The 24,592-nt window shown below is 39.4% G+C and overlaps 1 protein-coding gene across 4 annotated transcripts in view; it reads left to right on the top strand.

The window, feature by feature from the left end:
- The window catches only part of mrtfba (myocardin related transcription factor Ba), a 47,782-nt gene that overhangs the window by 9,345 nt on the left and 13,845 nt on the right, over positions 1-24,592 (top strand). The window contains exons 2-12 of one of the 4 annotated variants that reach the window (XM_061908890.1): positions 2,697-2,760; positions 10,083-10,235; positions 16,695-16,760; positions 16,934-16,989; positions 18,193-18,268; positions 18,490-18,651; positions 18,750-18,913; positions 18,995-19,129; positions 19,199-19,443; positions 19,773-19,938; positions 21,123-22,106. In XM_061908890.1, the coding sequence (XP_061764874.1) occupies positions 10,085-10,235; positions 16,695-16,760; positions 16,934-16,989; positions 18,193-18,268; positions 18,490-18,651; positions 18,750-18,913; positions 18,995-19,129; positions 19,199-19,443; positions 19,773-19,938; positions 21,123-22,106 (2,205 nt within the window). In that variant the 5' untranslated portion in view covers positions 2,697-2,760; positions 10,083-10,084. Of the gene's footprint in view, positions 1-2,696; positions 2,761-9,993; positions 10,236-16,694; positions 16,761-16,933; positions 16,990-18,192; positions 18,269-18,489; positions 18,652-18,749; positions 18,914-18,994; positions 19,130-19,198; positions 19,444-19,772; positions 19,939-21,122; positions 22,107-24,592 lie in introns of all 4 variants that reach the window. The other 3 variants (XM_061908887.1, XM_061908889.1, XM_061908886.1) reach the window with 3 other exon arrangements.

The raw sequence follows: 24,592 nt of genomic DNA, 5'->3' as shown, positions 1-24,592 counted from the left end.
AAAGTTTACTAGCAGAGTTAGTTTCACATTTAACTTGTGTTTTCTTTATACTGTATGTTATCATTTTTGAGGTCAGAGGAGTGACAAAAAGCAACTCTAAGTCAAAGTCCAAGTTTGGATTTCATGTACTGATCCTCAGATTAATCTCTCATCGCAGAATTATCCGTGCTTGTCCCACATCTTCCTGTCTGCTTTCCAATGTCCCAAGCATGACAAGATTAGTAGTTTTAGGGTAAAGTTCGGGCGGGTCAATAGCATATTAGAATGTATTATTTTATTTCTAAATAATGTAAAATATTTATGCTGTATACTACGTTATTCTTTAAAATAAATGTTTTTGAATACAGTTTCATGACTTTTAAATTATACATTTTCACATGTTTTGGTAGTTGACTCACCCTTTCGCACAGATAATTGCGTTATGATAACTTTTAAAACTGATACTTTATTAGTAACACACTTAAAATTATATACATATTTCTATTCCAGACACACCCAAATTTCACCCAACTATCCATCATATTAAAGTACCAGTAGAATGGAAAAACAAGTTGACTTTATGTGCCTTACTGTGTTTCATTGTATCCAATAAACCATATCCAATTGTACTTCCAATCCGCAGAATATGTTAAATTACCGTCTAAACCTCACAAAATGCCATAATTTCTGACTGCCATTTTAAATATTCCACTCCAAATGTCTTCAGGATTTTTCGTAGATTCGGGATAGGATGACGTCACAGTGGGATCGCTTCTGCACTCTTATCATGTCAGCAGATCAGTCATACTGAAAATATTCAAACATTACAAAGAGATGTGCTGTCTATCATTCACAATCCCTATGTAAGACAAAAACATGTTTTTCTTATTTTTATGCATTCTAAATCGTAAATGATAAAATAAAATGTCTGAGTTAAAATGTCATTCGAGTCAATGGTGGCTCTATATTCAACCCCTAAAGCCCTCTTGATAACCATCCAAAACCCGCCAACAATACTCTATTTACATATTGTGACCTGAATATTAACTGAATATTATCGATATTTTTATTATCGCTTATAACAATAATAGCAACAAACTATTTTTTAGCGACACATTATAACAGAAAGGTAACTCGCTTGTGCTGCAGCATAGAGCCGGCCAGTGTCCTGCTGCTGCTGCATCTGCACTGCGTCTGCGCTTGTAAAAGTTATTTTAGATTGTAAATCATGCCCAGAGATGGAGAAAAAGATAAGTCAACCGAAGACGGTGTGTGCAGGCAGCAACTTTTTTTTTTTTAATTTTGTGTGGATTATGATTATTTCTTCATCTAAACAGGAAGATGTAGACATAATCAGTCGCCATCGCTGTGAGAGCAGACATTGTACAGTAAGCTATCGTTTTGTGATGTTTGTAGTTTGTATTACTTGTTTAACACTTACCAATACTGCTATAATGATTTACTAAAGCTGGATCTTTTAAGCACATTGCTTCTAAAACTTGCATTAACAACTTATATTAGAACTCAAAAATATAAGATACTGGATCATAATTTTTCCTAAAGTAATTGTTGCTTCTCACAAAGTCTGAATGATTAGCATAGTTGTTATGGGGAAGGGATCTGTGTTTCCCACCTCTATGTCACGGATTACATGACTGGTTCGCTCATTATCTCTCAAAGTGGCTCGGTAATCTCCGTAAAGTTTATACTATTTTGATCATATCTGTTTACTTGCAAACTTTGAAAGTCTTTTGGTGTTATAAATCAGATATATATGATAATAGCTTCAATATAGAGGCAACTTGTTTTTCCATTCTACTGGTACATTAAGGTTGATTAAAAAACTTCAGTCACAAATTCTGTTGTCAAATGTCAGGGTGGCTCAACTGAAAATGTGGGACCAGTGTTGTGAAGTTTAGCAATAATAGCAGTAAAATGGATGTTGCATCATCTAAAGGACCCCAACTGACTTCTGAAAGCAGATTTAAAAGGTATGGAGATCTTTCAAACATTAGCTCATTTGAGGTCCTTGCAGGGTACGTGTTGTTTGGTGATAAAACCAGTGTTACACTGTTTGACTGCTATTTAATCTCAAAACTCTTATTTTATATTTAAAAAGGACATGCGTATATGTGTTGGCAAAAGCTAATACAGGTGGCAAAAACTGAACCCGTTTTGTTTGAAATTAACTGCAAACAAGTCAGGTGAGGAAACCAGTCAGTCAAGTGGCGCAACTGTGAGAAACGTTACTAAATTGGCGGACATTAGGACCCGGCCTCTCACCCAGTAGGCAAGTAAGTGGGGGCGTGGTTTGTAAAACTTGTTGGGCGCAATGTTGGCACAGTTTACAATGTATGACTTTTATGTTAGTTTGGAAATAGCGACATGTTTCCTCAAACTGCCACATTGGCAACTTCAATACTTAACAGAAAATATAATGTCCTCTAAAATTCTATGATTTTATTTTACATTTAGTAAATTAGTTTTATGTAAATATGCAAAGTTAGTTATAGTGAATATTAGGTAACATGTTCTTTAAAACAATCATTTTTTTAAGTGAATAAATGGTTGATTAATAAGATTGATAGCTGTTGGATTGAAGGCATTTATTTATATGTCATTGTTTCTTTGACACTAAATATACATTTTCATGGTAAACCTATTACTAAATACTTGTCCACTAAGACCAAGCGTTCTGTTGTCCTTGCCTGTTTCAGGTTCTAAATGGCTGTCAAAGTGTGCCAACTAGTCGGAATACCTACTCAGACGTATTCTGCCAATGTGAGATGCATGATTTATGATCTAGAATAAACTTACAAGGAGCAAGAAAGAGAGAAAGCAGCTGCCCACTTACAATTTTGCACACATTTTCATTAATTTAATAAATGAAGGAATTAATTTAACTGTTTCTTATTCCAAATGAAATGTTTTTTTTTAAAGTTGCAAGTGATAAATGCTTATTTAGTGACACAGAAATTTAAAACTGCATCAAAACACATAAAGTAAAGATGCATAAATCATTTTTTAATCGAATCATAGGTCCTGAATCGTAATCGTAATCAAATTGTGAGGTGCCCAAAGATTCCCACCTCTTCTGGGGACACACGAAAGTGATCACGTCGCCGTTATAAATATTTTGTTTGCGTTAGTGCTTATAATACCAATATCTCTAGTACTTGGTTAATATTCATATCATGAAATTTCAATGTAGTATTGTTGGTGGATTTTGAATGGTTATTTATTGGATGCTATTTTTTTTTCTATATTTTGTATTTAAAAAAAGAAAAGTCTATTAAAGCAATGATATAAAGTATTTATAGTGGCAGCCCTTCCTTTTGACAATCTATATACTAGGGCCATGTCGACACAGGATTTTAGGGACGGAATATCTGTGTTAGCCCTGCGATGAGGTGGTGACTTGTCCAGGGTGTACGCCGCCTTCCGCCCAATTTTAGCTGAGATAGGCTCCAGCGCCCCCCGTGACCCCGAAGGGGATAAGCGGTAGGAAATGGATGGAAGCATGGAATATGTAATTTCTGGGTGTTTTGCAGGACTTGTCATAGAAGGTGTCTTTGGACAACAACTCTTTTAGGTTAGTTTGATGTGTTTTTTTTTTCTTTTCATCACTTTGAGGTAACCAGTTTGAAAACCACTTTTCCCGATGCTTCGATAAGAAAAGAACCGATACCCTGGGTTCGAATCCCTTTTTGAGAACCGGTATTAAATAGGGCGCACCGTATTAAAAGGTGCCATGTCGATTACGGGAGCTATTTCTGTATTTAACGCATAAATAAGGCGCAGCATATTTTGGGGCGCAGGCATAGTTAAACATACACTAGCTTAAAACATACGCTTGCATGCATGGACGTTGTTTTAAAAAGGCAGCAGGAGCAAAGCTGAGTTCGGTTGTACTTTATTCAAGTATTTATCAATGTACTCACATTATTGTTTAATCAATCCTCATCCACAAATCCATCAAAATTCCTACTATTTTCTGTGTCAGAAATGAACAGCTAGGCAAGTTCTCCATCAAACACGCCAAATTCCCTCTCCTCATTTTCAAAGTCCGTCTCGTTGCCGTGGGGCTCCTCGGAAAAGATGCTGGCTTTTGCAAAAGCTCGAACAACAGTGCAAGCAGACACGTTAGCTCAAGCATCCACGATCCATTCATAAATTGTGGCGTAACTCACCCGACGCTGCCTCTCAGTTTTCGTGAAGCTGTGTTCGTCTGTCATCCATCGCTCCCAGGACGCTCAAAACTTCACTTTGAACGTCCTGTTTACACTCATGTCCAGCGGTTGGAGTTCTTTCGTCATGCCTTAATGATGACTCCAGGTGGAAGCTTTTCTTTCAGCCGGGTGTTCCTCTTGAAAATCACCATAGGTGGCAGTTTCAGCCATTAGCATAGCAAGCTAGCACAACAGTAAAAGCCGACTTGTCTTGCCCCGTTGTGCGTATTAATTCGCTACCGTGCTGGTCCCCTTCTTCTCCACAGTGAGCTTCACCGGGTTATTGAAAGTGAGCGGCACCCCATCCCTGTTGGTGATGTGTTTGTCGGCAATGTTTTTATTTACAATACACATACATAGCAGCACTATATGCTAACTGGGGGCGTGCCTTTAGCGTCCTCTCTCACCTGAAACCTTCACCCTTTAACGTCCGCCTTTCCTCCATGTAAACAGCACTACGGCTCAGTGCAAACACAAAAAAACTATCTGGATTCGATAAGGAATCTGTTCGATAAGAAGATTCGATAATGTCCTCGACATCGATAATTTCTTAACGAACATCATCCCTAAACGCTAGTGCTTTGTTGTATTTTAACACTGTCTTCTTTACTTTTCTTCATGCCGTGACTTCAAGTGATAGAAAAGAGTAGGCGTGATTAACTTGCTCGCAACAACTTGTTGGTGACGGTTTGCAGATTACTGTTTAGTCGGTATCTGTCTTTTTTATTTCTAAACAAAGTCAAACTATTTTTTTTATTTTTTTTTGCACCAAATACTCTTTTGGTTTTGTTGGTTTAGTGTTGGGGCTACGTTGACGCATATTTACCATTGTTCACTATTCAACTAGCAATGGGGACGGGACGGATAGGTGTCCCTTCCGTTGTTAGGATACGATGGACTCTTATTTATCCCACAATGCGTAAATTATGGAGTAGAGATTTAAAGTCCACAAAACTATTAAAGTAACGCAAATGTCACAGAAGTGACCCCCTCCCCCTTACTATGCAATGCCAAAGGGGTTCAAAACAAAAGGTTACAAAAAAAAACAAGTGTAAACAAGAGGGAAACATTAATGAGCACAAATAAGGACATAAAGGACCCAGACCTGCTGCAACCAGCTGCCACTTTAGCGGCGCGATTATTATATACAGCAACTAAAGTAAAATGCAATGAAAAACTAAAAATTAGTAATGAATAATAGACAGATCGATAAATAGTAACACAAAAATCCAACCTTGCACCCAGATACACTTGGGGAGCCTCTGTGCTGTTCCATGCCATCATCTGCTGGGGTGGGGGCAGCACGGTTTGAAACACGAACAAACCGAGTAAAGTGACCAAGACAGCTCCTAGGCTGCCCACTATCTGTGGGCGTGGATACGTGAAAATTTGTCGTGGGAGACAGAAGTGTCCGACACATGCCAGTTCTCTGTAAAACACACATTGCTGTTCATCCCGCTGTGGAGAGAGCGATCGTCTATGGAACCAGAACACTGACAGTAAGATTAGGTATCGAAAAAAAAATTGACATTGTTGAAAAGGTTGTATTGGCACCAAAACTATTTTTTTCAACAAATAAACACGAACATTGAAAAAATACAATGTTTTTGGCAGATGTTTTCAATGCCAATATTCATATTTTGTACACTTTTGTTTTTGTGTGTTTCAAAGGTTTTTCGATCGCTCCTCTTTTTTGCGGTTTTGTTTATTTTTTTTTTAATGGTTTTTAACTAAAGGCAGTGTTTTAACGTAAGGGGCGGGTGCCTGTAAGCGAGGCTTACAACAAGTTTACCTCGAAGCAGTTTTACTGGATTTGGGCATGCAAGTAAAACACCATAGAAGAAGAAAGGAGGGCCTAGGGCATCTAAATTAAGTTTAAAAAAGCTTCAAAGTTTTTATGATCGATTCTTTTTTTTGCATTTTCTTTTTTCTCTGTTTTTACGGTTTCAAACTAAAGACAGTGTTCTAACATAAGGGGTAGGTGTTTGTGGTTGGGGCTTACAACAAGTTTACCTGGAAGCCTTTTTACTGTACTTGGGCATGCAAGTGAAACACTGTAGAAGAAGAAAGTAGGACAGAGGGCGTCTAAACTAAATTTAAAAAAGCTTCAAAATATGAAATTATGAAGCAAATGTAATTATTTACAATTGTATATGTTGCGGTCAGCAGATTCATCTCCTGCTCGGAGAGAAATCTTGTATTTTTAAACATAATATAGTGACCTACTTTTATTACTCTGACTACTTTATAAAGCACTCTGATCAACTTTGCTACTTTCACAATGATGTGATTTTATATATGCAATTGTTTTCAGCACTTAAAGGTTATTAGGATACATTTATGTTATTTATTAAATGTTTGATTTATTACTATGCATACATTCTCTTTCCAAAAAAATTAAATAAATTTAAAGCAATTACTCATATTTATTAGTTATAATACAGTTTATGGAGGATAAATAAAAACAAGGCAAACAACCATCAGCTTCGCTCACTTGATGTTCTGTAGTTGAATCTCCACTCAGAAACACGCCTGTGAAGGAAGTCCATTTGTCCCATAAAGGCAGAGATCAAAGTATTTGTCTTTCTTGTGGACAACATCACAAAGTACCACTCAGATATTATTTTTAAAGATGTTTTAATGTAATTGTTAAAAGAAATGTCTCCTCTAAAAGTCCAGCCTATTTTTTAATTGCATCTAAATTATCTGTCAGCTGTACATTATAGCAGTTGATGTTTTAAAATATGTTGTAGTAGTACCTTCAAATGTGCATGTAAATATTATGTGGAATATCATTTAGGGTTTAGGATATCTGAATATACTCCCCTATTTTGTATTATTTGCAATTAAGGCAGGAAATTAATCACAATAGCGGTAGTTTCAGCACATTGTTTGTTAATTTATTGAATTCAAAATAATACTTGACAATACAAACCAAATACAATAAGACATGAGTCCACCGATCCATGGGTAAACAAAGAAAGAGAAAGATAGATCAGATGTAAAGTTTTACTTACGAACGCTGAAAAAAGTTCTGTGCATGATGTTGTCTCCACAGCCGGGATACGAGGCTCCCTTCGGGGGAAAAAGAGAAAGAAACGCTGGCAGTCGCTCAACATTACAATCGTCGAAGTCTTGTATTTTAACACAAATTGGTTACTCGTGTCACCCCAAGCTTTACATGTCTGGTGTTAAATATTTTAAATGAAAAAATACAGCTACACTTACCTTTTAAAGTCGCTCTTTTTTTCTAACACAATTATATATATATATATATATATATATATATATATATATACATATGTGTGTGTGTATGTATATATATATATATATATATGTATATATATATATATATATATATATATATATATATATATATACATATGTGTGTGTGTATGTATATATATATGTATCTATGTATGTGTGTGTGTTTGTATATATATGTATTTTATATATATATATATATATATTCGATATAGATATATATATATATACATATGTGTGTGTGTATGTATATATATATATGTATCTATGTATGTGTGTGTGTTTGTATATATATGTATTTTATATATATATATATATATATTCGATATAGATATATATATATATATATATATATATATATATATATATACATATATATGTATAGTTTTACACTTGATTTAGACGCCGTCGGCCCTCTTTTTTTCTTCTACGTTGTTTTTACAGTCCAGTTAAACTGCTTCCAGATAAACTTGTTATAATCCCTGATCACAGAAAACACTGCCATTATTCGAATCCCTGAAAAAAAAAGAACCAAAACCGCCAAAATAAGAAACAAAACCGTAAAAAAAGAGAAGCTATCATAAAAACCTTTGAAACACACAAAAGCAATAAAAGTGTAAAGAAATATCAATATTCGCATCGAAAAGATCCACCAAAAATATTGTACTTTTTCATTGTTTGTATTTATTTGTTATCAAAACATGTTTAGGTGCCAAAACAACTTTTTCTACAATGTATTTTTTTTTCTCTTTACCATATCTTATTGGAAGTGTTCTGGCACCATAATCATCCCCCATGACAACAGATGGTAAACACGGACCAAACCTCCTCTTTCTCTTCTAGCCAGCATCGCCACTGGAATTTTCAGTTTCTCCAAGTGGACTCTGGTGTAGGAGAGAGCCAGCAACCGATGCAAAGAACCAAGCCATGGTCAAAAGGCTCTCCCCCAAACAGATCCAAAAAGTCCCTAAAAAGTATTAAAAGTATCCCAAAAGTGCCAAAAAGGTTGTAAAAAGCACAGAAACATCAGATCCGTTGTTGACATGCATACATGACGTAAAAATGCTAACGCAAAATAGCAGTGAAGCTGCAGTTACATTAGCTGCAGCTAATTAATGAATTTATGATTATAAACAATAAAAAATTACATCGTACAATAAACAAGTTTATGTCATAATATGATATACATCAATATATTGCCCTGCACTAGTGTTAGGCAGTGTAGACAAGCTAAAGTAGTAGTTTTTAACTGATTTGGCTGCAGGATCCGCCATCACCACTTTATGATAAACGGCAACCTAAAATTCCTCAAATTTCTTATATTCAGTGAAAAGACAGGGCAGTTTGAATTTGACACAAAACAAGTTTAATGAACATTTTAGTAACGATATGTTTTTCCCCACAAACTCCCATTGTTTGACTTGTCTACAAAGGTTATCTTTTCTGTGCTCACCACTGTTTGGTTTCTACTTGCTAGCACAGCAGTCAAATGGCAGGTTCTCAATAAAGACTCCGGTTGAGTTACATTTCAATACCTTTACTTAGAAGCACTGTAAAACTGAATGTACAGAAATAAAGCATGGTAAAACACAACATATTTTTTTAATTTTAATTTGTTTTAATTCACATTTAAACAAATGTCCGTAGCTCAATGCTAATTTACGTTGAAAGCCCACATTCTGGCTGGCGATGTTTGGTAACAATACTTAGACAGGCTGTCTTGTCTAAATGCAAAAATGTGCCAAAACACCCTGCTTAAATTAATCATATCTTAATTTCAGCTTTGAAAAATAACGTGTTTTTTTTTATAAAGAGGTAAGGGCTTTTGGGTTCGTGGCGTTTGAATGTATTACTCAGCACTTTAGTCTTCAATAAGATTGAACTCATTCTGTACATGTTTTGTAACCGCATTTTAATTTGTATCCTGTCGTCTGCTAAATGTAATGTCCGTTAATCATGGGCCTACAGAGAAAAATGACATGGGCAGTGTGGACATAGCCAACAGCAACATCAGGGTGGTTAGTAAGACCTTCAGTCCTGAATTGGCTAGCGATAAATAGCATTCGTGTTTCAAACAAGCAGACTGTCAACTACTTATTAAGTTTTCTTTGGGAAGCTTAAATAGTTTATTTTGCTCCCTGAAATGTTTCTGTTCCCTCTGTTTGAAACCACCATGGTGACGTCCTATTCCAGATTTTGAAGCCTGCTGTAACAGAGACATTTGTGTGCAAACTGAAGTTGTTAGCCATGGGCATCGAGTATTCAGTGTAATGGCCATGCTGGATCCGTTTAATGAATGATTTGGTCTTGGACTGAGCTCTTCCAGATGGCTGAAATTAAATGCCACGCTGAACATTTTGCCAGTTTGGTGAAGTAGTCAAGCCAAAAGGATGATGATGATGATGATGATAATGATCCTGAAATGCTCTTGAAGAGCCCACAAGATATCTTACTTTTTTGAAAGCACTCTAACCCTTTTTGGTATTGAATGCCTTTCTCCTTTTCCTTGTATCGTCCACAGGTAGCAACCTCACTCAACCAAAGGACTGTGACCTTACATACCCGCCAATCGCCTGGGACAACATATCCCTATTTTGTCTCCTGACACAGGGATGGAGCCCCAGGCTTCCCTGCAGCACCTTGGAGCAGAAGGGATGTGTGTGCTGGTCCCCAGTCCACAGAGTGAAGCAGTGACCCATGAGATGGAGGAGTTGTCGCTGCAGCCCACCCAGAGACTGCCCCCGCTCAATGAACGCAAAAACGGTGAGGTTACTAATCTATGTTTGCATGCAGGTCCGCAAAGTAGGCAAATATGTTGAAAGACTGTGATTAGAATTAGTCATGGTCATTAATTTACTTCTTACTTATGTATTGCTTGCAACTGAAGGATTCAGTTAGTAGATTTGAGACTTGACATGTACTCCTCCAGGTTTTTTGTCCACTGTGCTATCCCAAGATGTTATCTTCAAATTGCATGTCAGTCTTGTGTTGTAGTACAGTGTTGTTATAAATTCCATAGTTGGCACTACTTGCTGGATAATAGGGAGGGCGATATGACCGTACATTTATATTGCAGCCTCCTGCAATGACAATATATCACAATATGTTTGTTATGTAAATGATTATAGAACCATACCAACATCATACCAAAACGGGTTACAAAGGCTCCTAATTCGGCTACTGACGTACGTGGTAACATATTACAGCATTTATGGGTGTATTATTTTCTCAAACTATAATTAATCTATTTGTTAATATCTGGTTACTTTCTGTTGTAACATTGTTCCAGCTACATGTATCTTAAAATGTTTTGATGAATGTGTGTGTGAATGGGTGAATGTGGAAATAGTGTCAAAGCGCTTTGCGTACCTTGAAGGTAGAAAAGCGCTCTACAAGTATAACCCTTTTATTATTTACCTTTTAGTTTGGCTGTCACATTACTTTTGGGTATTTGGCCATTAGATGTCCTTTTGAAGGTTTTGTGTTGTCTCAATGGGTTGAGTTTTTTCTTGTCCTGATGTGGGTTGTCTTTGTGGTTTGTGCAGCCCTTTGAGGGGGACTTAAGAGACTAGTGCTAAATGCACAAAAATCTAAGGTGGTTTTATTTTCAAATGGTAAACGACTACCATTGAGCCTCCCAAAAATTGTAACTGCTCATATGGTTGAACTTGAAATGGTAACAACATTTAAGTAGTTGGGAGTTGTCATTGATGAGAACTTGTCTTTTAAAACTTACATGAAAAAACTTGTGGCTAAACATAAAATTAAATTGGGATTTTCTTTAGAAACGAGTCCTGTTTTTCCCCACAAGTTGGGAATTGCTTGATTCTGACTAGTTTTATGCCTTTGCTAGATTATGGAGACTTGCTTTTTTATGAATGCACCTGAGTCCATCCATCCATTTCCTACCGCTTATTCCCTTTGGGGTCGCGGGGGGCTCTGGTGCCTATCTCAGCTACAATAGGGCGGAAGGCAGAGTACACCCTGGACAAGTCGCCACCTCATCACAGATGCACCTGAGTCTTATTTGAAAAAACTGTATACTGTATATCACTGTGCCTGACCTTTTATCACTGGTTGTGGCAAACTTTGTCCACGATTGCACTTTATATGCAAAGGTAGACTGTCCATCTTTATCAGATGCAGATTTTCTCGATGGTTGTGTTTTACATATCACTTTTTGGTCTGGTTCCCTCTGATTTGTGTTTTTTTATGTCTAAAGACTCCAGTTTCTACAACTAAAGGTCACAGGACATACTTCAAATGTTTGTTCGTGAAGCCAACACATATGTTGGAAAAAAAACTTTCAGATATGCTGCTTCATAGTCACGGAACAACTCACAGAAGTACCTGAGGTTACTTGAGCTAATCACATTGGGATAGGCAATTTAAAGGATTGAGAAACGGTTTCTATTGGGCATTGTACTTGTTTTTAATTTGTTTTTACTGAAACAGTTTAAACATTGTTTTTATGTCAATATATGCAAGTTGTTTTAATTTTAATTATGGCGTGTGACTGCTGCTTTTTTCTGTTGTTTTCATATTTATTTCTGTAAATGTTTTTGTTTCTGCTGCCCTCTTGACCAGGTCAATTGGGAAATTAATTTTAATCTAAATGAGTTTTTACCTGGTTAAATAAAGGATATTGATTGAAGGGCTACTTAGATTGAATCATACTATAGGCTCTGATTGAAATTATTTGGTTTTGCCCTTACATACCTTTTGTGTCCAGTGACTTTTTTACAGTTTGTATACCATAACACAAAATATATAATTATTGATCTAATTACTGTATCAACAGAAAGTTATACTGTACCTAGTATACAGTTCAGGCCAAACGTTTGTACACACCTCATTCAATCCGTTTTATTTATTTTCCTGACTAATTTACATTGGAGATTGTCACTGAAGGCATCTAAACTATGAATGAACACATGTGGAGTTGTGTAACTAACAAAAAAGGGGAAATAACTGAGAACATGTTTTGTATTCTAGTTTCTTCAAAATAGCCACCCTTTGCCCTGATTACTGCTTTGCACACTCTTGACATTCTCTCGATGAGCTTCAAGAGGTAGTCACCTGAAATGTTTTTTCTCTTCACAGGTGTGCCTTATCAGGGTTGATTAGTGGAAATTCATGCTTTATCAATGGGGTTGGGACCATCAGTTGTGTTGTGAATGAGGTGTGTCCAAACTTTTGGCCTGTACTGTATACGGTCGTCCACAGGGGTGGACGAGATCCGCCCGGAGTTTCTTAAGGCTCTGGATGCTGTGGGGCTGTCTTGGTTGACAAGACTTTGCAGCATCGCGTGGACATCGGGGGCGGTACCTCTGGATTGGCAGACCGGGGTGGTGGTTCCTCTCTTTAAGAAGGGGGACCGGAGGGTGTGTTCCAACTATCGTGGGATCACACTCCTCAGCCTTCCCGGTAAGGTTTATTCAGGTGTACTGGAGAGGAGGCTACGTCGGATAGTCGAACCTCGGATTCAGGAGGAACAGCGTGGTTTTCGTCCTGGTCGTGGAACTGTGGACCAGCTCTATACTCTCGGCAGGGTTCTTGAGGGTGCATGGGAGTTTGCCCAACCAGTCTACATGTGCTTTGTGGACTTGGAGAAGGCATTCGACCGTGTCCCTCGGGAAGTCCTGTGGGGAGTGCTCAGAGAGTTTGGGGTATCGGACTGTCTTATTGTGGCGGTCCGTTCCCTGTATGATCAGTGCCAGAGCTTGGTCCGCATTGCCGGCAGTAAGTCGAACACATTTCCAGTGAGGGTTGGACTCCGCCAAGGCTGTCCTTTGTCACCGATTCTGTTCATAACTTTTATGGACAGAATTTCTAGGCGCAGTCAAGGCGTTGAGGGGTTCCGGTTTGGTAACCGCAGGATTAGGTCTCTGCTTTTTGCAGATGATGTGGTCCTGATGGCTTCATCTGACCGGGATCTTCAGCTCTCGCTGGATCGGTTCGCAGCCGAGTGTGAAGCGACCGGAATGAGAATCAGCACCTCCAAGTCCGAGTCCATGGTTCTCGCCCGGAAAAGGGTGGAGTGCCATCTCCGGGTTGGGGAGGAGACCCTGCCCCAAGTGGAGGAGTTCAAGTACCTAGGAGTCTTGTTCACGAGTGAGGGAAGAGTGGATCGTGAGATCGACAGGCGGATCGGTGCGGCGTCTTCAGTAATGCGGACGTTGTACCGGTCCGTTGTGGTGAAGAAGGAGCTGAGCCGGAAGGCAAAGCTCTCAATTTACCGGTCGATCTACGTTCCCATCCTCACCTATGGTCATGAGCTTTGGGTCATGACCGAAAGGATAAGATCACGGGTACAAGCGGCCGAAATGAGTTTCCTCCGCCGTGTGGCGGGGCTCTCCCTTAGAGATAGGGTGAGAAGCTCTGCCATCCGGCAGGAACTCAAAGTAAAGCCGCTGCTCCTTCACATCGAGAGGAGCCAGATGAGGTGGTTCGGGCATCTGGTCAGGATGCCAGCCGAACGCCTCCCTAGGGAGGTGTTTAGGGCACGTCCAACCGGTAGGAGGCCACGGGGAAGACCCAGGACACGTTGGGAAGACTATGTCTCCCGGCTGGCCTGGGAACGCCTCGGGATCCCCCGGGAAGAGCTAGACGAAGTGGCTGGGGAGAGGGAAGTCTGGGTTTCCCTGCTTAGGCTGTTGCCCCCGCGACCCGACCTCGGATAAGCGGAAGATGATGGATGGATGGATGGATGTATACGGTCGATATTTGTATCGATCCGCCTACCTCTGTTCACATTCCATAGCTTATTCTCTTACTGTGTGTAGTGTAGCATGTTTAGCTATTCCTCGTCCTCTGGGGAGTTTATTTGTAAGAAACATGGTTAATTTGCTTCGTGGAGGAAGGTTTAATGCGTATAGTGCGTTGTTTGCTTGTTGCTGTCAAATTTGTGGAACACATCCCGAATGTGTCATTAACATGCATTATCACAATATAACAATAGTATTAAAACTGTATTTTCAAACTTGTATCATTTATATCTAAAGGTGGGAATCTGTAGGCACCTCACAATTTGATTACGATTATGATTAAAAATCGATTATTGATGCATCTTTAATTTATGCATATTGATGCAGTTTTAAATTTATTTTTGTTTCTCTAAATAACTGTTTATCACTTGCAACTTTTAAAAAACAGTGCATTTATAAAAAGAAACAGTTAAATTAATCCCCATCTGTATTAAAATAATGGAAATGTGTGCAAAACTGGTACATATGTGCCCTATAATAAAGCAGCTGGTCGGATATCTCTGGGAGTTGGCTCGCTGCATTCAGCCAAATTTTAGAACGGTCTTCTTTGCTTTATTTACAATAAATAAATCAATTATCGATTGATGTTTAGTAATCGATTTTATAAATGTTAACATCTGAATTGCGATGCAACTAAAAACCAATTGTTTCCCCCATCTCTTTATATCGTACATTGCACAACCCTACTGGATAACATCATTAATTTGTCATATGTTTTTTTTTTAGGCAGAATGTAACAACTATTTTTTTCAATACTTGCTCCTTGTAGATTAATGAAAATATTGGTGTCTTTGGATTTAAAGTGTGACTTGTAAAAATGTGGTGGACAATCTTGAAAAGAGGTTCTGGTGAAAATAGACTGTATGTAAATAAAGGTAACATTTATTGTCAATCAATACACAAACAATTACTTTAAATGCATGCAGAGTATTAATCCTATACATGTAAAACAATTGGATAGTATCGAGTTCATGGTAGCTGCAGTAGTTTGCAGAAGAGCCTTGGGAAACATCTTGGTTGTGGAAATTTGCATGGAATGTCAACTGTAGTAGCCTCCACTCATCATCTGGGCTTGTGTCATTTCCCCTTCGCTGAGAACACACACACACACACACTCATTTCATACTTTCCACCATATATCTCCAGCACTTATCCAACCGCAAATCCCCGTCTCCCGCATTGGCTTTAACAGGCAGCTGTTAATCTGCCTGCAGTCATCTCGGTGTCTGAGACGTGGATGATCAGACGAGCGCTAGAATGCTGCTGTCAGCAGAGTTGTAAAACATTTCTGGAAAGTTGTTGTAGTAGAGAATGAGGCTAGTGTTACGTTAGTGTTGTCACACAGAAAAGTGATTGTAATGCCGTGCATTGGTTAAAGCATGAATATTTGTAATACATTGTCTATAATGGCCATTTGTAGTATAAATAACTCGTAACTATTGGCCTGTTGCTCATAGCAACCCAGTCCGTTTGCGTCAGTGTTCGTCATGTTTGTCAAATTGCACAGCACTTCCCAAGGAACAGGGACAAAGCTGTGTGCCATTCTTGATAGCATTGTTTGTTTTTGTCAGAGTTGAAAGTCGTGAAAGTGAAAGCTTTCACCCACCAATCACACAGTTAAAATGTTTCCTGTAGCAGATAGTCTCTGTATGTTTAGGAGTGAAAGCTGCAGTTGCTAGGCAAACTGGACGAAAGGTTACAACATTCCTATGTAGATAACTTTAGCATGTTTGCCAGGGTGACATAAGCATGGGAAAGGAGGGTATAGGACACCAAAGGCACACCCCCTAGAGATGATCACAGTCCCACTTTTTTAATCTGCTAAAAATACATGCCTATTATTGACAAAGGGCTCTTTGAACTACAAAGTACAGCAGATGAAGCTGGGCAGAAAGTCTTTCATTCAAAACTAGACAACGTAATATCAGATCCTTTATTTTACTTTGGGCATCCTAGCTTGCAACAAAAACAATGCAAGCTGTTTTTTATTTTGGAATTCACGAGCAAATCTTGTGTTGGCATGCCAAACACTAATACTGTACCATTAGAAATATAGATCTCAAAATGTTTAGTCCCACCTTAATTTTGCTTCAGCTAAACCGCCCCTTTTGATACCTCGAGCTTCATATATGTAGCTTGTACTTACAGGGGATTGGCTTGTGGTTTATGAGGTGAGCTGAACATCAATATATCAGCAAGGGGAAGTGTAAATAGCATTTAATCTTAGAGAATCTTTGGTATTACATTCAAAGTTCAACACTCATTTAATATGTGTACTTCTCTCGTATGTTTATTAGAAGCCCTTTGAAATCAGTTTTACCAATGTTGTGTACATCTTTTAGGTTGTGCTCAGTTTCAGCTGTTCTCACTCATGTTTCTTGCAACTCATTTGTGCCATGTTCCTCCTCCTGCTACTTCAGTTAGTTTTTTACAGATTTCCATCTTTTCTTTTCAGTTCTGCAGTTGAGACTTCAGCAAAGACGAACTCGCGAGCAGTTGGTGGATCAGGGCATCATGCCACGTGAGTAACTGCATTTGACAGCTGTGTATCACTCACAGTCCAGTGTGTGTGCGAGATGAGCTTTCCTCACACTGACGAGTCTAGTGATTAGCACAGCTTCTTTATATGGAAATGTTGTTTGGGTAATAAAATGTGTGCACTGAATTTGCGGATATATGTTTGTTTTGCTGTAGCCCTGAAGAGTCCGGCTGCTTTCCATGGGCAGATCCGCAGCTTGGAGAGAGCAAGGGTATGGCGCTAATGCTACGGACTATGAAAAAGTCTCTAGCCCCCATTGTATTTGTTACGGCCGTTAACAAATTTAACACAAAAATCAATTGTGAAGTGTATTTGTATTACTGTAGCAGGCTACTTCCTGTTTTTTCTGGCAAGTGGATTGTTCCTTAAAATCCCCTCATGTCTCAACAGTAATACATTAGAACCTCGATTTACTGTACACGTTGGTTCTGAATATGGTTCATAAATAGAAAAGTTTGCAGATTCCTAAGAAACAATGTAAATATTTACAATAGGTTCCAGCCTCAACAAAAGTCCCAATTTTAGTGAAGGTTTCTACACTTTGAACAAAATATAAAGTGCTTTACAGCAGTGGTTCTCAACCTGTTTTCAGTTTTTTTTAATTCAAGTACCCCCTAATCAGAGCAAAGCATTTTTGGTTGGAAAAAATAGATAAAAAAGTAAAATACAGCACTATGTCATCAGTTTCTGATTTATTAAATTGTATAACAGTGCAAAATATTGCTCATTTGAAGTGGTCTTTCTTGAACTATTTGGAAAAAAAGATATAAATTATAAATAAAAATTTCTACACATAGAAGTAATCATCAACTTAAAGTGCCCTCTTTAGGGATTGTAATAGAGATCCATTTGGATTCATCAAATTAATTCTAAGCATTTCTTCACAAAAAATGAGATCTTTAACATCAATATTTATGGAACATGTCCACAAAAAATCCAGCTGTCAACGCTGAATATTGCATTGTTGCATTTCCTTTCACAGTTTACGAACTTACATTCATATTTTGTTGAAGTATTATTCAATAAATATATTTATAAAGGATTTTTGAATTGTTGCTATTTTTAGAATATTTGAAAAAAAAAATCACGTACCCCTTGGCATACCTTCAAGTACCCCCAGGGGTACGCGTACCCCCATTTGAGAACCACAGCTTTACAGTACTGTACATCAAATAAACATAAGAAGGGGTTGATTAATCTGTTCTCTATGTAATACTAAAGTCAAAACAAGTTTGGTTTAGATTGGTTTTGTTATTCAATGTTTAATGCAAGTAATAGTGTATGTCCCCCTTTACTGTGTCCAATTGAATACATTGATAAAGGTCATTATAACAATTAAATTGTTTTCTCCTGAGACATTTGCACATTGCATCAAATCAAAAAACAGATTTGACTAGTGTGTGACTTTTCTCAGACAGAGAATTTCCTTAAGCACAAGATCCGCAGTCGTCCAGAGAGAGCAGAACTGGTCAGGATGCACATCTTGCAAGGTAACTGTCGCCGTTCCCTTGTCCTTGTGCTAAAATGAACTGTATATCTATGTTTATAAGTCAATTGACATTACATTTATGTATGTTCACGTCTTCCATACCAGATAATAATATACACCTCTGATTTCACAAGTGCAACTCATCTTTGTAAAATAACTCTCCAATATAAGTCAAGGATATTGGTTTGTATACACACCATGAGATATTTGGCTCTCCTTCAGAGACTGGAGCTGAGCCGTCACTACAGGCCACTCAGATGAAGCTAAAGAGGGCCCGATTGGCCGACAACTTGAATGAGAAAATTGCCCAGAGACCTGGTCCCATGGAACTTATAGAGAAAAACATTATACCTGTGGATTCCAGCCTTAAACACGTCATTATAGGTGAGAGAAGGACTGGTAACACATTTGCACTTCAGTGTAGCAGTTCATTGACACCACTGCTCATTGTGACACTTGTTTTTTTGTGTTACTATTAACAGGACAGGTGAATTATCATAAAGTCTCGGATGAGGACAGTAGTGATGCCCTGTCTCCAGAGCAGCCTGCTAGCCAAGAATCTCAGAGCTCTATACCCTCACCTGTGGAGGTAAAAGGCCCAGAAACCCCCACTCCAGCGCCACTTCCTCCTAGCATCTTACTGAAGGTCAGAAAGGGGATAATCAAAAGATGTCCTTAAACAGTTCACAGTTAAGAACACGTTTTCTGTGTTGTTCCAATTGTTTAGTCCCCCCCAGCTGCTGTACAATCCACCACAGACAGAATGAAGGTATTCACTGCGAATGAGCAGCCTTCAAGCCGCCCTGCAGTATCTGTTGCTCATCCCATCACTCCTTCCAAGCCAGGCCCAACACTGGTGAAAGTATGTATGATCAAACAACTTCCTCTTTGTAGTAGAGCGCAAATAATTTTGGCCTACCTCCCACAACAGCAAAGCCAGCAAAAGACGCCGTCTGAGAAGAGCCGCAAGAAAGGCAAAGAGGCCAAACCCAGAGTGAAAAAGCTCAAGTACCATCAGTATGTTCCACCAGACCAGAAGCAGGAGGCCTGTGAGGCACAGATGGATTCATCCTATGCCAGACTTCTAGAGCAGCAACAGTTGTTTCTCCAACTACAGATCCTCAGCCAGCAACAGCAGCACTACAACTATCAAACTATTTTACCTGCCCCGCTCAAGTATGTCAACGACAAATGCTAAATACAAGCAATAACTCATTACACGAGCCATAACTACATCCAACCAGTCTAAAAACTACTTAGAACCTCCAAGCTTGTGTTTGATGTTTAGTCAAGAAAGATGTAAAATGATTGGTTGAAGGCGCGTCAGAGACTATCACTGGCAGTCGAGATGTATACACAGCTGCCTTTAGCATTAGTGTCTAAAAATAGAACAGTGGTTGACACAACAGATGCCATTTTTCTTTTTTTACATATGCCCCCTGTTTCAATGCTGTAAAATACACTGTTCACCCAGATGACAAATGGTGTTATGTTACTCTCCATAGGCCCGTGACAGAGGGCCAGAGCGGCAGTCCGAGCACCCTACCGACCTCCATTGTTGTTTCTTTGCCCACTGCACCTCCACCACCCACACTGCCTCTGGCACGGCAGAACAACTCCTTATCGAGCCGTAAGCCCGGAGTCTTGCCTCCCAACCTGGAGGAGATGAAGGTATCTGTCTAGTGTTTCAACAGAATGTACTGTCTGAACACAGTCCTGTCTCACAAAGTACGCAAAAAACGTTTGAGGTCATTGATTAAAAAACGAGAGTGCTTTGCATTAAAGCAATCTGTGTAAATATATTTACCTACACATACACACTGCAGTTAAAGTACAAATGATTGTCACACACACACTGGGTGTGGTGAGATTTGTCCTCTCCATTTGACTCATCCCCTTGTTCACCCCCTGGGAGGTGAAGGGAGCAGTGAGCAGCAGCAGTGGCAGCGCCCGGGAATCATTTTGGTGATTTAGCCCCAATTCCAACCCTTGATGCTGAGTGCCAAGCAGGGAGGTAATGGGTCCCATTTTTATAGTCTTTGTTATGACTCGGCCGGGGTTTGAACTCACAACCTACCGATCTCAGGGCAAACACTCTAACCACAAGGCCACTGAGTAGCAGCCAGCTACAAAATTAGTTATACTACCAGTCAAATGGTTTAAAACACCTCATTTATAGCAATGAATATGTATGTCCAAACATTTCACTGGTCCCGTATTTTTCGAACTTTTAAGGCACACATGAAATCCTTTCATTTTCTCGAAAATCGACAGTCTGCTTTATAACCCGGTGCGCTTAATTAATTCTAATTGTGCTTACTGACTTCGAAGCAATTTTATTTGGTGTATGGTGTAATGACAAATGTGACCAGTAGATGGGAGTCACGCATAAGAAATATGTGTGGACTGCAGGTTAACGCCCGATCAATAAATGACGCTAGCAAGTACCCGTAAGTAAATTTGATGTTTCCTTGAGAATATAGAACATTACACATGGCGCTCAAAAATCTGTCAAAATGTTTTCGTACAACTTTACACGTGGGCTGTGTAAATTAAATGTTACACATCCCACGTAACTTCCTGGCAGTAAACCTGCAAGAAAACTGCTGTTCTCAGGTTTCTCTGTTTACATTTTCACACTTTACGGGATTTTGTTACACTTTGTTCAGCATTTCATACATATTCCTTATTTTTGTAACTCACTTTAAATAGTTTATTGTTAAGTGTTAATTGATTTTAGAGTTTTGTTTAGATTTGAGTATTTAAGTGTTTTCCATGGTTGTATTGACATTTCCTTTCCTTTTTTGCCATACCTGCCATCCTTTGTGTTTATTAACATCATGATTATTTTCCAGGTTGCTGAGCTGAAGCTGGAGCTGAAACTACGTGGCCTCCCTGTGTCAGGAACTAAAATGGATCTGATCGAAAGACTAAAGCCCTTCCAGGATAGTCCTAGCTCGCCTGCTCTGACCACTATTCCCTCACCTGCCACCACCACTCTCACCGCCATTCCCATGGAGATCGTCACCACCAATACCAGACCTGCTGGCACCCATCCACTCCAGCAAGTGGCCACTGAGATTATAAATTCCACGCCTCCTGTCTCGCCCCCGACTCCCAAAGGTCTTTTTAGCTTCCGGCAGGATGTAGGCCTGTCTGACGCAAATTGTGAGCCATCAGGGCCCACACCTCTCCCTCCATTGCCTGTCCCAGAAAAGGACAAGAGGCTCCATGAGAAGGAGCAACAGATTGAAGAGCTAATGAGGAAGCTTGAGCACGAGCAAAAGTTGGTGGAGGAGCTGAAGATGCAGCTGGAGGTAGAGAAGAGGACTCAGAGCAGCACTGACTCTCCATTTGTAGTATCAAGTTCTATGAGCCCTGTTTCAACAGTCCTCAATACAAACACTGTAAAACTGGAGCAACCGACCTTGTCAAACTGTTCTCCATCTTCCTTTCCTAATTCTCTTTTGGGCTCCCAGACTCTTACTAACCCGCTGCAAAATGTGGTGAAGTTGGAGGACATGACTGTGTGTTCTGGCAAACCTGTCCAACTTCCGCCTCAAACGCAGATCCTCACGCATACTCAAGGCCAAGTTAGCAGCAGCCCACAGTCTCTCCAGAGAAGTCCCAAACTTAACAACCAGCAACAATCCCAACCCGCCGCCCCCAACTTGCAGCAGTTCTTCATCAGCCATTCTGGCGGGGTTTCCCAGATGCTTGGTCAACATCAGACTCTGCTGACCACAACTGGTCAGACTGGAACTCAGATTCTGCTCCCTGTGTCACTACCCAACAACACAACCTCCATCCAGCTGCCGAGCACCACGGTCAGCCTACAGGTACAAGGCAGGACACCTCTTCCTAGCTCACCTTGTAATACAAACCCCGTTTCCATATGAGTTGGGAAATTGTTTCCATATGAATTGGGAAATTGTGTTGGATGTAAATATGAACGGAATACAATGATTTGCAAATCCTTTTCCACCCATATTCAATTGAATGCACTACAAAGACAAGATATTTGATGTTCAAACTCAAAAACTTTTATTTATTTTTTTCAAATAATAATTAACTTAGAATTTCATGGCTGCAACACGTGCCAAAGTAGTTGGGAAAGGGCATGTTCACCACTGTGTTACATCACTTTTTCTTTTAACAACACTCAATAAACGTTTGGGATCTGAGGAAACTAATTTTTGAAGCTTTAAAGTGGAATTATTTCCCATTCTTGTTTAATGTAGAGCTTCAGTCGTTCGACAATCCGGGGTCTCTGCTGTCGTATTTTACGCTTCATAATGCACCACACATTTTCGATGGGAGACAGGTCTGGACTGCAGGCAGGCCAGGAAAGTAACCGCACTCTTTTTTTTTTACGAATCCACGCTGTTGTAACACGTGCTGAATGTGGCTTGGCATTGTCTTGCTGAAATAAGCAGGGGCATCCATGAAAAAGATGGCGCTTAGATGGCAGCGTATGTTGTTCCAAAACCTGTATGTACCTTTCAGCATTAATGGTGCCTTCACAGATGTGTAAGTTACCCATGCCTTGGGCACTAATGCACCCCCATACCATCACAGATGCTGGCTTTTGAACTTTGCGTCGATAAAAGTCTGGATGGTTCCCTTCCCCTTTGGTCCGAATGACACAATGTGGAATATTTCCAAAAAACAATTTGAAATGTGGACTCTTCAGACGACAGAACACTTTTCCACTTTGCATCAGTCCATCTTAGATGATCTCGGGCCCAGAAAAGCCGGCGGCGTTTGTTGATGTTGTTGATAAATGGCTTTCGCTTTGCATAGTAGAGCTTTAACTTGCACTTACAGATGTAGCGACGAACTGTGTTTAGTGACAGTGGTTTTATGAAGTGTTCCTGAGTCCATGTGGTGACATCCTTTAGAGATTGATGTCGGTTTTTGATACAGTGCCGTCTGAGGGATCAAAGATCACGGTCATTCAATGTTGGTTTCCGGCCATGCCGTTTACGTGGAGTGATTACTCCAGATTATCTGAACCTTTTGATGATATTATGGACCGTAGATGTTGAAATCTCTAAATTTCTTGCGATTGCACTTTGAGAAACGTTGTTCTTAAACTGTTTGACTACAAACCCCGTGTCCATATGAGTTGGGAAATTGTGTTAGATGTAAATATAGACGGAATACAGTGATTTCCAAATCATTTTCAACCCATATTCAGTTGAATATGCTACAAAGACAAGATATTTGATATTCAAACTGATAAACGTTTTTTTTTTGCAAATCATTAACTTTAGAATTTCATGCCACCAACACGTGACAGAGAAGTTGGGAAGGGTGGCAATAAATACTGATAAAGGTGAGGAATGCTCATCAAACACTTATTTGGAACATCCCACAGGTGGTTAGGCTAATTGGGAACAGGTGGGTGCCATGTTTGGGTACAAAAACAGCTTTCCAAAAAATGAGCACCCCTTTGTCCACAACTGCGTGAGCAAATAGTCAAACAGTTTAAGAACAATGTTTCTCAAAGTGCAATTGCAAGAAATTTAGGGATTTCAACATCTACGGTCCATAATATCATCAAAAGGGTTAGATAATCTGGAGTAATCACTCCACGTAAGCGGCATGGCCGGAAACCAACATTGAATGACCGTGACCTTCGGTCCCTAAGACGGCACTGTATCAAAAACCGATATCAATCTCTAAAGGATATCACCACATGGACTCAGGAAGACTTCAGAAAACCACTGTCACTAAATAAAGTTTGTCGCTACATCTGTAAGTGCAAGTCAAAAGCTCTACTATGCAAAGCGAAAGCCATTTATCAACAACATCAAGAAACGCCGCCGGCTTCTCTGGGCCCGATATCATCTAAGATGGACTGATGCAAAGTGAAAAAGTGTTCTGTGGTCTGACGAGTCCACATTTCAATTTGTTTTTGGACACTATGGACATTTGTGTCCTCCAGAACAAAGAGGAAAAGAACCATCCGGATTGTTATAGGCGCAAAGTTCAAAAGGCAGCATCTGTGATGGTATGGGGGTGAATTAGTGCCCAAGGCATGGGTAACTTACACATCTGTGAAGGCACCATTAATGCTGAAAGGTACATACAAGTTTTGGAGCAACATATATTGCCAGTCAAGCAACGTTATCATGGACGCCCCTGCTTTTTTCAGCAAGACAATGCCACACCACATGTTACAACAGCGTGGCATCATAGTAAAAGAGTCCGGGTACTACACTGGCCTGCCTGTAGTCCAGACCTGTCTCCCACTGAAAATTGTGTAGCCTAAAAATACGACAACAGAGATCCCGGACTGTTGAACAACTTAAGCTGTGCA

This window comes from Nerophis ophidion, linkage group LG08 (genome assembly GCF_033978795.1).
Source record: "Nerophis ophidion isolate RoL-2023_Sa linkage group LG08, RoL_Noph_v1.0, whole genome shotgun sequence".
NCBI lineage: Eukaryota > Metazoa > Chordata > Actinopteri > Syngnathiformes > Syngnathidae > Nerophis > Nerophis ophidion.
The sequence above is the reverse complement of the archived record's forward strand: the minus strand, read 5'-3'. Positions and strand labels throughout refer to the sequence as shown.